The sequence below is a fragment of the Lissotriton vulgaris genome, chromosome 1_1, assembly GCF_964263255.1.
Source record: "Lissotriton vulgaris chromosome 1_1, aLisVul1.2, whole genome shotgun sequence".
NCBI lineage: Eukaryota > Metazoa > Chordata > Amphibia > Caudata > Salamandridae > Lissotriton > Lissotriton vulgaris.
In genome coordinates this window covers 1,566,933,383-1,566,950,779 of record NC_141685.1, presented here as the reverse complement: position 1 = coordinate 1,566,950,779, position 17,397 = coordinate 1,566,933,383, and the positions used below count along the sequence as shown (strand labels likewise).

General features: G+C 38.5%; 1 protein-coding gene across 4 annotated transcripts in view; it reads left to right on the top strand.

Annotated features, from left to right (window-relative positions):
• Positions 1–17,397, top strand: part of OSBPL8 (oxysterol binding protein like 8) — a 1,216,063-nt gene that overhangs the window by 1,073,303 nt on the left and 125,363 nt on the right. For all 4 annotated transcript variants that reach the window (XM_086918072.1, XM_086918074.1, XM_086918073.1 and 1 more), the window contains 2 exons: positions 4,996–5,094; positions 12,873–12,969. In XM_086918072.1, coding sequence (XP_086774198.1) covers positions 4,996–5,094; positions 12,873–12,969 — 196 coding nt within the window. The remainder of the gene's footprint in view (positions 1–4,995; positions 5,095–12,872; positions 12,970–17,397) is intronic.

The following is a 17,397-nucleotide window of genomic DNA, read 5'->3' as shown; positions in this document are numbered from 1 at the left end:
GGAACCCCGGAGGATCCAGCCGGATTCTCCTCCGGTTTACTAGGGGGCCCAGAAGTCTTGGCGTCCAAGAATGCCTAAAGCGTGAAAAAGCGTCTGAGTCTACCCCCGCATCCTCAGAACGTTTCCGTTTAGGCTCTACCGCACTAGTGGATGGTTGGCCTGGAGGTAGGGGAGGTGCCCCGAGAGATCTTCCTCTGACTGAGAGGTTAACGCTGTGCCTGAAGCAAATCAATTTTCTTCTCCAGCGGCGCAACCACCCGGGAAACAGCCTTCAATATGGAGGAATCCATAACCTGACAAAAATGGTCATCAACCGGTAGGTACATGACCTGTTCCTCTTCCTCCTCCTCATAATACTCCTCATATTCCATAATGTCTTGCTGTCCAATATCTGAATCAGCAAGTAAAATGGGATTCACTAAGGGCAGAACCCTTATAAAGCAAGCCCACGCTTAATGGGATTTACAGAAATAACACAGGGACCAAGCAACATCTAATTTGTGTGGCAAACGGTAAAAACCCTGCCTGGGCCGGTCCCTTCAATAAAATTTGGCTCCAGGCAGGGGCTCTGTAAAAGAATTAGCCCAAACGCTGTAAAATTAAACATAACTCTCTTCCCCCGCTGTCGCACGAGTCAGTCCGAAACGCTCTAACTGTCAAAACGGAACTCGACGACTCGCGCCCGCACAGAGCTTGGGGCAAACAGCTGTAACCGTGAAGAAGCAGAGAACGCTCCCGCGGCAAACCTGCACAGCAAAGTCGGCAATATAAACAGCAGAACAGTCACGAAGTAAAGTTTAATAAAGCAACTGCCGCAGTAGTAAAGATCACAACAAATCAGCTCTGAGGTGTATGCTGTTTCCAATGTGAAATGTGTCTTCATTAGGGTCTTCTACTGACTACATTTATGATTTGTATATGCCTAAATGAGTACTTAACCATCATATGAATGCCATTAGAGATTGCCAGTTAGAAGACCAAGAGCTGATAGGTGGAAAGCTTGAATTAATCTGCCACTGGTAATCAATTTGTGCTACACCATTCCATTATGTTTTTTGCTCAGGGACTAACACATGCAAATCCCTAACAAATTTTGCCCTACTTTTGCCTCTTCTGTGCGGTGCTTCTTGAGTTATACTGTACACTGATTTAAGAGAGCCCAACACACAACTGATATGGGCAGTATTTATAGTTTTAGCTAGAAACACATTAATTTAGTAGTTGATCTATTGTGTGACCTTGCGGCAAATGCTGGTAATACCAATTTATTTCAGAGTAAATTCAGTGTAATGAAAAGGTTTTCTGTGGTCAGTTTGGAACCTAATGCCATCCGGAATGTATAGCTGGAATGCTTCAAATAAAAAAAAAAATCGACTTTCTGGATAGAGTTGATTAGCCACCCAGTGGTTATATCAGAAAACCTACTCTCAGCAAAAATGAAAGGACCAGTGAAAGATGGAAGCCCTTGCAGATTTTTGAAAACCAATCCACCACCATACTATTAGGTGCATGTATAGAGAAAGGGCAAAATTCAGTGTGTATTATAGAATACGTATTGAATAATTAATCTCCTTTATTAATTAAAACCACTCAAGTAGTTTGTATGGTTGGCTGATAAAATAGCATGCAATCCATGTAATATTGCTGGCCTGGGATGGAACTCTGTATGAGAACCGGTTCAAGCAGGGGTTACTGGGCTTCAGTTGAATCAGCTGTTGCCTTTACTCCTGTTACCCTGAAGTCATCTTACTGTTGGACCCAAAAACTAAAAACACCCCTTTAGCACGTGATGCTCAGGGTAGGTAGGGAGAGCAGTCCAAAGCTTACTCTGGCAATTCCGAGTTAGACTCAGAACCTGCTACAACACTGTAGTACATAATAATTGTAGTGTTCTACCTGTGTATTATAATGAACAACAGTACTGTATTCTTAACAAACTATTTACTAAACATGAAGAAAAAAAAATAGGAGGCAATAAGTCAATATAATAAAGGTCCCTCTCCCGCTAACTTCACTAATGGCGTGCACGCTTAGAGTACAGTAATCTGGGAAGGCATTTTCTTACACTGGATTTCAGTATGGTCACTGGTAAGAGGGCAAATAAATGTGTCCTCGCCAAATTCTTCCCTGTAGGTCTTTCAGCATGCTTAGTCCCCTTTGTTTAATTCCTGTGCTACTTGTTGAACTCTTGGCCGTCAGCACACAAGTTGCTGCTCTCAAGGGAAGCCGGAGGGACAGTGTGAAGGCAGGATTCCGCAGAGAGGAAATGCAGATGGTCACCAAGGCCCCTCAAATAGATAACTGGACCCTGTGATGTGACTGGGCCACAGACACTCAATGCATAGTACTTCAAAGCAGCTGAACAACAGGGCAACGGTCAAGCCACACAATCTTGCTTAATTGTTCAGTCTGTCCAATTGTGTGCCAATACCGAGCATGGTCCACTTTTCTCGCACATCCAGGCAACAGAAATCTCCAAATGCTACAGTTAGTGTCTGGATCATACAAAGCATTGCTTAAAGTGTGTATACCTTTGCAACTTGGGCAAGGATTTGGACATGGTTTAGGGGGTATTTATGCTTAGGCCCTCATGGCATCTATAGATCACTCAGACACCAGGGAGGCAAACTGAGCAAACTCGACGTCCAGTGGGAGCAGAAGGGCCATTTACTGAATGTGACAGGAAAGCAGGGTTCTTTACTACAGTTATAGGTTGTCTTCTCCTGGGCCACACTGAAATCTTTTGTTGCATTCTTGAATCCCTCTAAACCACTTCATCAGTTTGCAGATTGCTGGGCTAATATCCTGTTTTCTGGACAGCTTTCTCCACCTGAATGGTGCATTCAACGCTCCTCTTCACAGCATTTGGATTTCCTCCATTGAGGGGAGTTAATCAGCACGTCTATAAGGGTTTCTAGATTTTCAAGTATCTTCCTGGTTCGGTAAGGGAGTTGACAGTAGGTGATCCAAGCCATTTATGTGAATCTCAACCAGAGGACATAAACAGATAACATGAATCAATTTTCCCAAATCGTGTTCAGTGTGAAATGTGATCAAAGGAGAAATGGCAAGAGACAGCATAAAACAAAACAGCAAAATTGTAGAGTCTTCAATTGTTTAAGTCCATATATTTCACATTCTGCAGTAATCAACATTCAACAACTTTATTGCCGTATATGTTCATGGCATTTCAAGCCAGACATAGTTTAAGGTGTTTTCATTAGGACAAGGAAGGGTAAACTCAGCTGTATGTAGTATGTGCTGAGGACAATGGATGCGTATAAAGATACCAATGAAGGGGAAGTAAATTAGGAATCCAAAAACTCACCACATTTCTCATTTCAAGTAGCAAAGTAATAAATATTTCTAGAGACATAGGGCCAGATATATCAACCAGTTTTACCCATTCTGTGTCTATGGGAAAATGTGTTCATACATCTGACCCTAAGCGTAGTGGTAATAGAAATTACCACCAGAGAGAAGGTGGGGGGTTAAGGATCCCACAATATCCAATCTACAAAAGACCAATCTAGAGCATATGAACAGAGGTGGACAGCAAAGTGAAAGTGTGGGAGGAATTCCGCTCTGTGAAACAAAAAAAAAAGTCTTAAGTATCAAGAATGTAAGGTTTTAGAGAAGTGAAGCTGAATCACCCAAGATGCACACTTGTTAGTTAGTCCAGCTTTTTATGGACACGATAGTGAAATACAAAGCCAGTCCTCTGGTATCTTCTGCTTCCACTTGCTGAGGAGCGTCACTGAAGACAGAAGAAATGTGTAGTGCTTGGCTGTGGTCACCTCTCCTGTTTTGCCCTTGGTCTCACCACTTGCAAGGGCAAAATCAAGTCTGATCGTTCTTCCTACGGATTCTGCATATCATAAGTAATATGATTTATTGTGATCTGTGTAAATGGTAATTATTCTTCTGTTTTTATAAATTGGCTTTGGTGATTTATTGATTATATTTTGATGAAGTGTTACCCCTTGTGGTCATTGTAATTTTATACATGAAATTCCTGTTTTCCACTGGAGGTTTACGAGGTGCTTCTGGTATCTATATTTTTTTGTTTGCATTTTAAAGGGCAGTCACCCTAAACCTTCCAGGTACCGGGGCCACACTGCAAATAGAGGCAATGGAAACTACCAGATCTACTTTCTATTTTCCGAGAATATTCACCTCCATTCTTTTTTTTTGTAAGTCGGACATATACAGTTCAGGGTAAAGTCCTGATTCCATACAGTAGAGCAAAACACATGCAAATCACACTTCTCTACAACAAGCATGTGTTTATCATTTTTCATTCCTGCATGAAAAGAGCCAATAATTTACTTTAGAATGGCTTTCTGGAACTTTTATGAGAGCTGGCGAGTAGCCGACTCTCTCTTGCAAATAGCAGGAAAAATTTCCTGTTCCTTTATAATGAACACATTCTGGCACCACTGCTATTCTGCTGCAGCCCGAAGAAATGACAGTAGTTGCTTTCAAAAGGAGGCGTGTACATTTAGTGTCTCTACCGACCTCAGTTGTTTATTATTTTTCAGTCTCTCACTCGATAAGGTTTTTCCATCAGGCTTTCAGTATTATTAGGTGTGCACCTTGCAGTGAAAAACAAAAGTATTTTTGCACGAAAGGATAGTTGTCAGTCTTGAGGAACCTCCTTTATTAACTAGATCACAGATTGTGCCTAGGACAAGTATTCTTCTGTTTGGTATATGCTTAGTATTTTTGTCAATTTCTGTCAAATATAACAAATGGCTTCCAGTTCCTCTTAAAGTATTTAAAGTGACACCTATTTTCAACAGAATGTTTCCATAGCTAGATGTACTTGTGGCAAGAATATTTGAACTCGGGTAAAAGGTTTCCTTACCTGGATGAGATGAATATTTATTACCTTTGTTATCTATTAGAAATAAATTATGTGTGCTCCCAACGCAACTATTGTTTTATGGCTCAATGTTTATTTTCTGGATTCATATATGCACTCTTTCTAAACAGGGACTGAAGAAACCATACAATCCTATACTTGGTGAGACTTTCCGCTGCTTGTGGATTCACCCACGGACAAACAGCAAGACCTACTACATTGCAGAGCAGGTATCAGAGGCATCATTGGATGTGAGGGTTGGAGAGCAGTGACAGTTCACTGAGTAAAGTCATCATAAGTTAGTAGGAGCACTGAATGTCAACAAGTAAACCATTTTAATGCATACATTTAGAGAGTAGGTTGATCTGATATTATGTTTAAATAACTTGCACAGCAGTATATATAACTTGTTTCTCAAAGTGTGTTGCACACATTTTAAGATTAACATATAATGTGAGTAAAGTGACTCCATTGTTAATGTTTTTTTTTATTGATGATGGCTTGACACATATTCCATTAAGAGCTTAAGATCAGGATTAGTAGCATGCCTAAACTTTGTAAGGGTGATTACTGGGACTTATTTTCTGTATGTGATTGCAAACTAGAGATGTTGACATTGCATTGTAGTTGTCCTCTTGATTTTCAACTCATAAAGAAGAGCCTGCAGCTGTCCACACATTTTATTTACTGCATTTAGAACTCTGGTCACATTTTTATGGACCTATCTGCCCTTGAAATAGTTCCTAACTGGACTCCACAATCTTCTGTGATCTCCTCACCTGATGCATGTAACAGCTTTACTTTGTAACCATTTTTTAATTGCGTTTCTGCTGAGTAAGCAGTGCAGAAAATTAAGAGTCTATTGTCATGAAACTTAGCTTTTATAGAAAGGCACAATAGCCATCAATTAGTCTTCTCGAATGTCTCCTAGCCTCTGAATTAATCGCTACAGTGGTCACTTTAAGATGGACAACTGTGCTCAAGAGTTATTGAAGCTGTACTACCTTTTAGATGCTGTGCTCGCTAGTCTGACATTTGTTACAGATTTTAGGGTGATCTCAGTGGTAGTAAGAGACTGCCGTGTTTCCAGCAACTCGGTCACGTGAAGGAATTATTATGAAAACAATTAACAATATAGAATAGAGGTTTATTTAAAGCCCCACATAGTTCAAATGTTAAAGCTATTTAATCTATTTCTTTATCAAGCAATATGTCTGTTAAACAATTAGGGACCACCACAAGAAAAATCCAACATTTTGATTAACATTTAAGTACTTTACATATTGGTGTTGAATCAGTCTATGTGCAGAAATGACAACAAATATTTTGAAAGTGTCACTTGTGTAGCATTTCTGCAATTTCATCCATCATATAATGTGGGACTTGCTACAAGGTGCTCCATTCTACGTCATCAGTGTCTTTTTATTTTGCTTTAGATCTTTGTAATTCTGTTTTCAAAGATGTGTCTTCTAACCTCATAGATGCGGCGCAAATATCCCTCCCCAGTGCTGCGCTGTCCATTGGAACTAGTGCTGAATAGACGTCCAATGGTCGTGCGCAGCACTGGGGAGGTAGTGCTGCCGTCGGCCAATGCCCCGACGTAGCACTTAAGGGGCTAATATACTGTACCCCACTCCTATCTTTCTGGCAGAACAAGATGTTAAAAAAGCAACAAATTTTTATTTTGTTGTTGCTTTTCTCAATTTAAATATCTACATTAAACACTCATTTTAAGATGTGACTGTTAGCAAAAGGTGTATTTGACTCAATACATATTTGCTTCTGGTAACTCGTGCGTTTAAAACCTAATGCAATCCTTTTTTTCACTCTTGGAGTAATTACGTCTTGAAAGTACTAAACTGAAGCCTTTTTACTTCAAGAGCTTCTTCTAGCTATTGATAACCAAAAAGCGGGGAATGCATGAGGTCCAGATAAGATCCTTATAGACGACTTTATTGGGTAGCTACATCACGCTTGTTAGTAACGTAACCTTAAAAGGAACTCCAATACCTAAATCATGGCTAATTAATGGCTACATCTGGAAATAATGTCACTGCATAACAAAGAATACAGGAATGACTCAGAAAATACAACCCAAATAGTTTGCTTGATAATATGCAAAGGAATTTTAGCAGGTGTTATTCTGTCTTGGCTGGAATTTTGGGTTGAGCAAAAGAGTGCCATTTCTCTTTCGTCAGTCTGAATTTACAAAAAAATAGCACTGTGAACCAGACATTTCAGGTTCAACATCTTGCTAGAAAAATACATCACACTGTGGGTCACACCATTATACACCATTCATTATAAGTGCTATTCGTTGATATTCTGTGCACCTTCGATGTTATGACTAGACCTCTTCCTTGGAAAATGTATGGGAAGAAGGCATACAATCAGATTTACTAAATAATATCATAAAACTGTTTATTAGAATGATGCGACTGAGTGGTGGGTCCCCATGGTGAACATCTGCTTTGGGTAACACAACAACCAATCTCCTCACTATGCCTTGGTGGTCTCCAAGATGCCCCCACAAAGGATTTAAGAATACTTTCAGGTTGAATTGGTCACACCTTGAGAGATGTCCGGATTTTGAATACTTGAATATCAAATTCTCATGAGACCCAAAATGGAATACGCAAATTATGAGGTAAAAAAAAAATATATATATATATATATATATATATATATATCACCTAGTTGTGTTCGCAATTATTTATAGTTAGATAAGCTGTTCCAAAGGAAAGGCATTTTTTCTGTTGCTAATAACTTTGCCGCCAGCCATTCTCCATAAAACTTTCCAAAAATGTACTTCTTCTTTAACCACATCGCTGCTGTGCATTTTCCCCTCCTGTGCTGATATTTCATCATTGCCATTGTTTCATGACGAGCTCAGCTCGTCATCAGCACAGCTCCACTGTGCCTCATGACGAGCTGAGCTCGTCATGAGCATGGAAGGGGTTAAGACAGACTACAGCAAAAAACTGCTAAATGTAATTACACCAAGTTTGACAGATTGTGCTTATTGTGATTTGGTGTAAATCCGGTCAGTAGTTTTTGGGAAATCAAGATTGAAAAATAATTGTATATCTTGACAGTTGGATCCACAAAAGTCCTGTGTGAGAACGCCAGTTTAAAAATAAGAGTGTTTTTGATTGGCCCATGGAGCTTTATTTCCCTTGGACCATCTTGCTCCCTGTGAAGAATGTTGCTAGCAGCCATTAAAGGGCTCGGGTACTTAGTCCCCTGCCCAGAACATGTTTAAAAAAAATGTATAAGTGGACAGGGTTAGGGATACCCTGAACCCTAGCCCCCACGGTGGGGCAAAGTGAGCCCCTTCCTCTACTGCCCCCCCAGGGCTAAAAACTAAAAAGAAATCAGCAACAAAATGCTGCAATCCAGCAGGATCAGCTGGGGCTGTATTCATAATGGGGAGGGGGCCTGTGACCTCACTTCACAAGCACCCAGAGGCCTTCGGGGAGCCCACCCACAGAGCCGAAGTTTACCAAAATGAGGAGTGGAGCTGCATGACCCCCTCCCTCAGCCATTAATGGACCCGGGGGTCCTACCCCACTACACAGGCTCAGAAGCTATGTCCTGTGGTGCCACCCCCAGGACATGGCGATTTCCCTGGCGCAGATAGGAAAACCTGTATTTATTCTCACTTGGCAGGAGCATTTTAAAAACGCAAAGTCTGCTGCCAGCAGACAGGATCTTTGATATTGCTCCCACCCACTAGGAGCAGGTTTTTTATCTGTTCCCCTGCACGCACTAAAGTGGGCAGGGAAACTGATCAAAATATTTATTTCGCCTGGAGGGAGCAAGATTAGTAGCTGCTCCCTCCGGGTGGAAGCAGTGCCAGCTCCTGCTGTGTGTGGGAGGGCATAGGGCTGCCACCACAGCCTCCAACAAGTAAATGATGGGTCCCTCTGGTATGCACCAGGGCACGACCTTACCAAAAAAAAAAAAATCGGGCACCGTGGGAAAGGGTTACCGGGGCCAATAGCTGATCTAGGAGGAAATGTGTTCGATTTACCTATGGTAATTAAATATTACTTTAACAAACAATAGAAATTCACTGAAAAGCCCAAATGTTAAAGTAACGTTCTAGTTAGGTAAATTTGTCAGTGCCTACAATAACGTTTTGGAAAAAACTAAAATTCAGCAGTTATAGTTAGCAGAGCTAACTGTAACTTGTGTCCTCATCTTACACTGCTTATGACCTCACATATTACATCACTCATGGCATGTTCTGGGTCATCATGTATGACATCACTTATGACATCATCCAATGAGTGAGCTAGTTTGTTTTATAGTTTACATAGTGGTGGGTAACTACTGTTTTACTTGTCTTCCAAATTTTGTACAGTCTGGGTCCAGCTAATGGGTGTAAGTGCTTACAAAATGTTTGTGCTCCTAATGCAGTATAGGTGTGTACAGGTTTTGAACACGATATACATGTTTGAATTTAGTAGGAACCCTGTGTGCAGGTGAAACGTGAATGCTCCACACATGGTTCTAGGCTCTTGGGAAAAGGTTTGTAACAGGGCAAAGATTCTCCATACAACTCACTACATATTGTAAGCAACCTTGAATTATTAAATAGAATTGTCTCAGCATGACAGTTTATATGTAACATAGAAAACTGTATGCACCAGGTATTAAGCTATGTACCTGTGCTTGTTTTGCTCCAGAAGATGGACTATCTGGAAAGTTTTCACCAAAGTATGAAGATGGCAGGAGGAATAATCATTAGCACCTTTAGATGTTGCGTATTTTAAGCAAAAAGTCTTTTTGCCAAGTGTTGCATAGAGTGTACACTGTTCTTGGGAGATACTTTTTAGTACTCTGTAGTGTATTTCGCATGTGCTTTACTGTCTGCAAACAGTGTGGTGCTGGGTAAACTCTCTCCATGGAGTAAAAACTGTTTACAGTGCCTTTTTCTGTACTGATGTCAACTTCATTTCCCAGTGTAGGTTTTGTGACTGTCAAGTGTTTGTCAGTATTTTTAAGAAATTGCCTTTCTCTGAACAGTTGTATACAGATTAAACAAAATATGCATTTTGGGTTTCCCCTAGATCTGCGGTTGATTATTAATGTGGACTACGCTACCCGTAAATTGTAAGGTATAGGGCCAGCCAATGTGGCACATACCTATGCTTTGTTCACCTAAAGGAGTTTTTTCTGTGTTGGCATTAAGGATGTGTAGAGATAAAGAAGTCCAATAGACAGCTCTTGTACTTGTAGTTTATTTCTTAGGTTACAGCATAGTAAGTTCCAATGTAGTCTTAATGTAAGTTCTTAATATATGCCCCACCAGGAGCGGCCTCCTGGCTGCTCAGCCCATCTTCTCTAACTGCTCTCACTTCAAGCACAAACCTCCTTAACATTCTAAATGACATCACATAGCAAGACCATCAGATCCAGGGACATTCATTACATAAGAAGGAGATTACTACACATCTTCCCCTTTATAATATTTAACAGAACGAAATAGTATAACATAGGAAGAGAAAACAAACATTCCAGAAGTACATATAAAAGAACACCATAATAATATAACCAACTCTTCTTATGTAATAATAATAATAATGTAAAAGTAAAGCAAATGAGAAATGTAAGTAATAAAATATCCTTGCCTATGTACTAATAACAAATACAATGAAATAGTAATAATAATGTAAGTAATAAACAGTAAAACATCTTTCTCCATGTGATAATAATGACAATAATGGCATAGTAAATATAATAATAGCAATGTAGATAACAAAATATTAATATAGAAGTCGTAAACTTAAAGAAATGGCAGGACCAGGGAATACCATATGTCCTCTACTGCACACATTGTAATAAATCGCAGGACCAGGAAATATCACATCCCCTCTACTGCCTACACTGTAACACTCCGTTCACCTACCAGGGACAAGGAATGCCCTCTCTTGCACACATTTGCAGGAGAAAATAAATTGCAGGACCAGGAAATGTCACATCCCCTCTACTGCCTACACTGTAACATTCCGTTCACCTACCAGGGACAAGGAATGCCCTCTCTTGCACACATTTGCAGGAGAAAATAAATCGCAGGACCAGGGAATACCATATGTCCTCTACTGCACACATTGTAATAAATCGCAGGACCAGGAAATGTTACATCCCCTCTACTGCCTACACTGTAACATTCCGTTCACCTACCAGGGACAAGGAATGCCCTCTCTTGCACACATCTGCAGGAGAAAATAAATTGCAGGACCAGGAAATATCACATCCCACCCTCGTCGCCAATGTAGAGATAAAGATGTCCAATCGACAGCTCTTGTACTTGTAGTTTATTTCTTAGGTTACAGCATAGTAAGTTCCAATGTAGTCTTAATGTAAGTTCCTAATATATGCCCCACCAGGAGCGGCCTCCTGGCTGCTCAGCCCATCTTCTCTAACTGCTCTCACTTCAAGCACAAACCTCCTTAACATTCTAAATGACATCACATAGCAAGAGCATCAGATCCAGGGACATTCATTACATAAGAAGGAGATTACTACAGGATGCCTCATATTCTTTTGAGTTTTTCTGTCCTTACATTCAGAAATATAATGCTATTCATATTTATATAGCAATGTGTACATAAGAAGGTTGGATGATATCAGTAATTTCATTTGCAATGTCATCAGTGAAGTCATAAATGTCACAGAACATTTCATGAGTTGTGTAATTTGTTAGGTCATAAGCAGTGCACGGTGGGGGCAGAAGGTATAGTTAGCTTTGCTAAGTAGAACTGGTGAATTTCTGTGGTTTTTTTTTTGTTGAAAACATTAATGTTTTCACTGACAAATTCACCTAACTATAACGTTACTTTAACCTTTGTATTTTTTTCTGTGAATTTCTATGTTGTTTTCCCCTTTTTTTAAACCGATTTTTATTACACCTTCATATAAGTTTCATTAACCTTTGTGTTATATATACTCATACATACCACAAAGGCGATCTACTTCCAAACGCCAAAAAATGAGCACACCCTGGATTTATCATCAAAGTGCTTTTAATGTGCAGGCCTCCTGCACTGACAGTCGCGTTTCGGCTTGCTCCTTCTTCTATGTCAGTTTCTGTTTCTACGGAGTCATTTTAATCTAACAGTGTATAACGTGTTAATCGTACAAAGAGAAGATGGTCTATTAATCACAGTAAATTACCAAATTAAGTGGCGGCCATCTTATAACGTGGTTTTCAACATAAACATGTGCAAACCGTGTAATCCAAAATCATAAGTGAATCAAACAATAATTCATGAATGAAACTGAAATGGACCGTATGGGAGACAATAAACATTAATACTTACATTTGAACCTAATTTGGATTCAATTGAACTTGCGCTCGCTATATGTACATAACTGTTAGGTTCAGCACCTTACCATTGAACAATGTGACGTAGAATGGAGTGCCTCTTACGAGCATGTTAGGAATTGCCATATTTGTATAGATCAGTGCGAGGCTGATTATCACCTTTGATTTCAGTGTCCTCTAAATGCTAAGGCAAGTAACAAGTGACCTGGCAATCTCCTAAAGGATGCAGGCAAGAGTAAAGCTGAGAGGCTAGTGGTAACATGTAAAACAGATACCTAGAGAAATTGTGGTTTGCCATTGCACGTTATGTGCTAACCACTAGGTTGATCAGACACCAGCAAAATGCACAATAGCTAATCTTTTCAATCACAATATCCATCTATGTGTGATAATTTTCACTTTTTACATTTGTTTGTTTTGGTATAATGAGGTGTTTAAAGATATTATTTTATATGTATCTTAAACTCTCAATTTTTTGTTTTGTATGGTTTTACTGGCTAAACTGAAAATAAACATATTTTGACCGAACAATTCTTATAGCAACTTCAGTTTAGGTGCAATTAATAAAGAATTACAATGTAGACTATCCTTACATCCTAATAAGTTCCTATTATTAAAAATATTTTCTTTGTATCTTTTTAGTCAATATTCATGTTTGCTTTTTGCACTTGTCAGGTATCCCACCACCCACCAGTGTCTGCCTTTTTTGTTAGTAACCGAAAGGATGGGTTTTGCCTTAGTGGCAGTATCCTCGCCAAATCCAAGTTTTATGGTAAGTGAGAGCAAATACAACATTTTGGACTTTCTCAGTTACCATGCTAAGCCAACATATTGAGATTTTATTTTAATGTAAACCACTGATTGCTTAGCAAAGGGAATATGTTTTTTTGTGTGTTTGTTAATTAAGTGATTATTGGATTTGTTACATTGCATTCAGCTTAATCAGTGTGTCACTGTTTGATTCATTTTACTATGACCAACACCTTAGCAAATCTGTTTTGCTTTAAATAACTACTCTTGTGTAATTTTTGGTTTAAATCCTTTTTATGCTTCCCAAAGGTTTTTACTGAAAGATCTTAGGCACTGTTATGGTGTATGTTTTCTCTGCAGAAATTACTTTTTGTCACATTGCTACAAAAAGATATGGGCTCTTCAGAAAGCAATAAGCTCACCGTATAATTTTAAAGTAGATTGGAAAGTTACCCTGAGTACAGATGACAGTTGACAACTTGTCCATTATACTCCACACAAGTTTTAGGTTCTTCAATTTAGATACAAAATGATATGCTTTGTTTGTTGCAAGGGTTAGGAAGTCATTATAGCATTACGTAATTCTAAAGAAGAAACACAACTCATTTTTTTGCTGAAAATTGAGCCACACGTCTGCTTTAACTATAATTAGGACCTAGAAAAGTGCCCATTACTCTTGCAGCAATGAAGATAGACTGGTGTGTCTCTCGATAGAGAATGGTGCCTCTCCTTGCTGTTAAAAATGTAACAACTTTTCCATCTGTTATTCCCTAGTATAAAAATGACTTTAGGAACATAATCACATTAGGGCAATTCTAATTTACACAGAATCGTGTTTCAGGGACTGTGAACCGGACAATGGAGACCACAAACAAAAATATTGAAAACTCTGTAATCTCACTAAAATTGAAATTCCTGATAAAAGCTCAGGTTGAGATCCTTTTTGCGAATATATTTATTAACAAGTTGATCATCAAAGTGCTATCTCAGGTACCTGCTCTTCCCTAGGAGAAATGTATTCCCTCGAACACTCAACATGTCCACCTCTTTTTCATAAGCCCAGTAAGAAATACATCCTTTCCTAGCACCACCAGTTTCATCAGAAGAAATCGTAGTGTCCAGTTCAGTGGCCTCTTCTATAAGTTACTGGAAACTGTGGTAATTGGGAATGTTCATTTGGAAGATAGGGGGGGGGGGGGTAGGCTTCATCTTAAAGATATTAAAGTAAGAGTTCTTGCTGTAAAGTTAATTCATACTGTGTACATTTTATTTAAGTTGTAAATGGGTTTCAATTTGAGACTCTTATTCACTTTGAACTTTTGAGAGTTTTTAGGTGGATGTTAGGTGGCTAATTCTGCTCAGATTCATATGGCATCTGGCCATTCGCTTTTGGGTTCTATGTAGAGTCTTTCTTTTTGGAAAAAAAAGGCATTGTTAAAACCACTGCATATTCTGTTGTGCAATATGTTGTGTGAACACATTTTTACTCTGAACATAAACGTGTATTTCTGCTGCATACTCCTTTTGAGCTGTTTCTGCAAAGTATTGCACTGGAATAGTTTGACAGACATGGCAGTAACACTTTCTATGACATCGAACCCTTGGCTTTAAAGCAAAATTTGTGTGAACACTGCACTGGATAGTTGTGAAATGTTGAGTTTTGCTGGGGTTGCGGTGTAACTGGCAGGGTCTCTGTGTGTGTATTCACAAAAAAACTTAGCTTAAACATACGTTATAGTTGGGTATCCTTTGTTGATTATACAAACCCAACTTAAACTACACAAATGTTATAGTTATATTATATATTTATTATTTAAGAACGACTTTCACACTAACGTAAGTCATACTTATAACTCGCATTTCAACTCACACACCGCCTTAAAATTCACCTAACTCGCTCACCCCATTACACAATTTTCTAACCTCACTCGCCACCCTACATGAACTATAACTCACCTTTCTCCATCCACTACCTATACCTTTGCGTATTACAGAAGTTAGAGCATGTGAAATTACTGCATTAATAAAAACATCTTTGACATTTCAAATTACATGATTTGCCAGAACACACTGCATAATACAATGGCGAGTCATTACTATTGTAGTATGGCAAGTTAGATGATACTCTGGAATAGCATATACTCCAGTAGTGTAACATACTGTGGAGCATACTGCAGTAGCATATAGTAGAATCACATAAATTGGAGTCGCGTACAGTGGAATAGTGTGCAGGTGGAAGCAGTAAAGTGTAGGGGCATCGAGTAAGTGGCATATTCGAAAGTGTAATAGAATACAGTAGTGAACATTATGATTGCGTAGAGTATAGTGGTGTACAGTGGAGTAGCGTACAGTGTATTTAGGAGAAGTAACATACAGTGGTTTAGCATTGAATGTAGTGGCATATAGTTGAGTGTTGTAAAGTGACCTGGCATGCTGTAAATAGCGTAGAGTGCAGTGGCGTAAAGTAATCTCCTATAGACTGGAGTGGCGTAAAGTCTATTGTGTAAATTAAATTAAGTCTAGCGTAAAATTATATGAAAACATCTCGATGTTCTATCACCAAAATTTCAATTATATTATGTAAATGTTAATTTTGTGGCTGTATACATAAATAGTGTAAGTATTTGTAAATGTTCAAGTTGTTTGAAATGTACTTGTATATCGTGCTATGGTATACTGTGTACATTTTGCAGTATACCACAATGCATGGGGCTTGGAACTGGTGATATGATAGGTTGATGGCTGTGTACCAAAGGTAACAATCAGCCATATAGTTTTATATTTTGTGTTGTGCTAAAAACCAGGAGTAGTATTGCTGAAATTTAGCAGGATTAAATATTATGTTGCATAGATGTTCAGTTTGTCTAGTGGATATAAGTAATGCAATTGTTTGTGATTTTTAATGTATTTATATTTTGTGAGAAGTGGTATGGCTTTTGCATCGTTCCAAAACTGTGAATTATGTTTTTTGTTTTAATGTATTTAAAGATACTGATATCCCTTATCACTGTATTTTTTACATCTGTGCTGGTAATAAGCGTTAGCACAGTACAGAGTTATAACAATTAGTTAACTGATTAGGTAATTATTGGCTTTACAAAAGTTAAAGGCATCCCTGTTTTTAGGTACACTTTCCTGTGTTATGCATTAAGCTTGCCAATGTAGGTAAGTAAAAGGTTTTCTATGTTTCCCCTATCTATTACCACTTTAGTAAAGTGATGATAGGTAGAGCAAAATAGTTATAATTTTCTCTACATTTTTTGTTTTTTAACTACGGAGTAGCGCAGGAGTTCTGCGGTACCCTAACATTTTTTTCAAGGGTTCAAAATTTTGTTATTAATTTTTTCTAAATTTTTATACCACTGTACAGTAAATTGCCTTTTATTTTTTTAAAGTAGTGCAGTAATTTTTTGTAATTACTGCGCTACTCCATGCAATTTGATAAAAACCCTTTAGCAAACTATATTAATAAAATATTGTGTCTTACAGTCTATTTCCAAATTTTTTTTTTTTTAGGAACCACGGTACAGCGGATTTCCAATGAAAGTCCATATTTTTCATTCAACATATATATAAACTTATAAATATTTTCCCTGCCTAACCTATTGCCACTTTGTTAAAGTGGTAATAAGTATGGAAAAATTGCAAACGTAATACTTAACTACATTTACTAGCATAACGCAGAACACAAAGAAACTCCCAGTGTAAACAAGAGCGTTGCCTTTAACTTTGGAAAGGCAGTCATTAGCCAGTCAGTTAGAATCATCATTGCTATATACCTATAGAGTACTGCTTTACTACCACAGCCATACCTATAGCTATAACTAAATTAAAAACACTTAAAACATACTTACCTTCCATACCTGCAGTAACTATACCCTTTCGAATTTCGTCAAAATCGGACTAATGTTTTTTGCGCTACGCAAAATACAAAAGTCTATATAAAATGTGTTAGATGTTATACCCATTTTGGGACCCCCCCTTTTTTTCCTTTACACATCTTTGATGAAACCCCGCAAAACTTTCAGTGCTCCAAGAATGAAAGCAGGGCAATAGATCTGCAAAGTTTTGCAGATATTCATCAAACGAGTGCGAACTTGTTAAGGGGAAAAAATCAGAAAAATATATTTTACCTACTGGTGGTCGCCAGTAGGTAGTTTTTGTTAGGACCTAGTTTGCATTGACGAAGCGTTTTTTGTTTTGCTAATAACTTAATACATCGATTTACAAATCTTCACACAAAATTTTTTAAACTAGTTTGTCACTCACTTCAGCTGCTATCTTGAAAGTTTCAGGGTAATTCGTCAAGCGGGGCAGAGAAAAAAAAGGGGGGGGGTCGCAAAACTTGTTTTCCCCATGCAGCTTCCCATAGTGATTTTAGACACTACAGCCCGAACCACTGGATGGAATTCAACAAGTTTTGGCAGAAAGCTAGCTCTTGGTCCAGAAA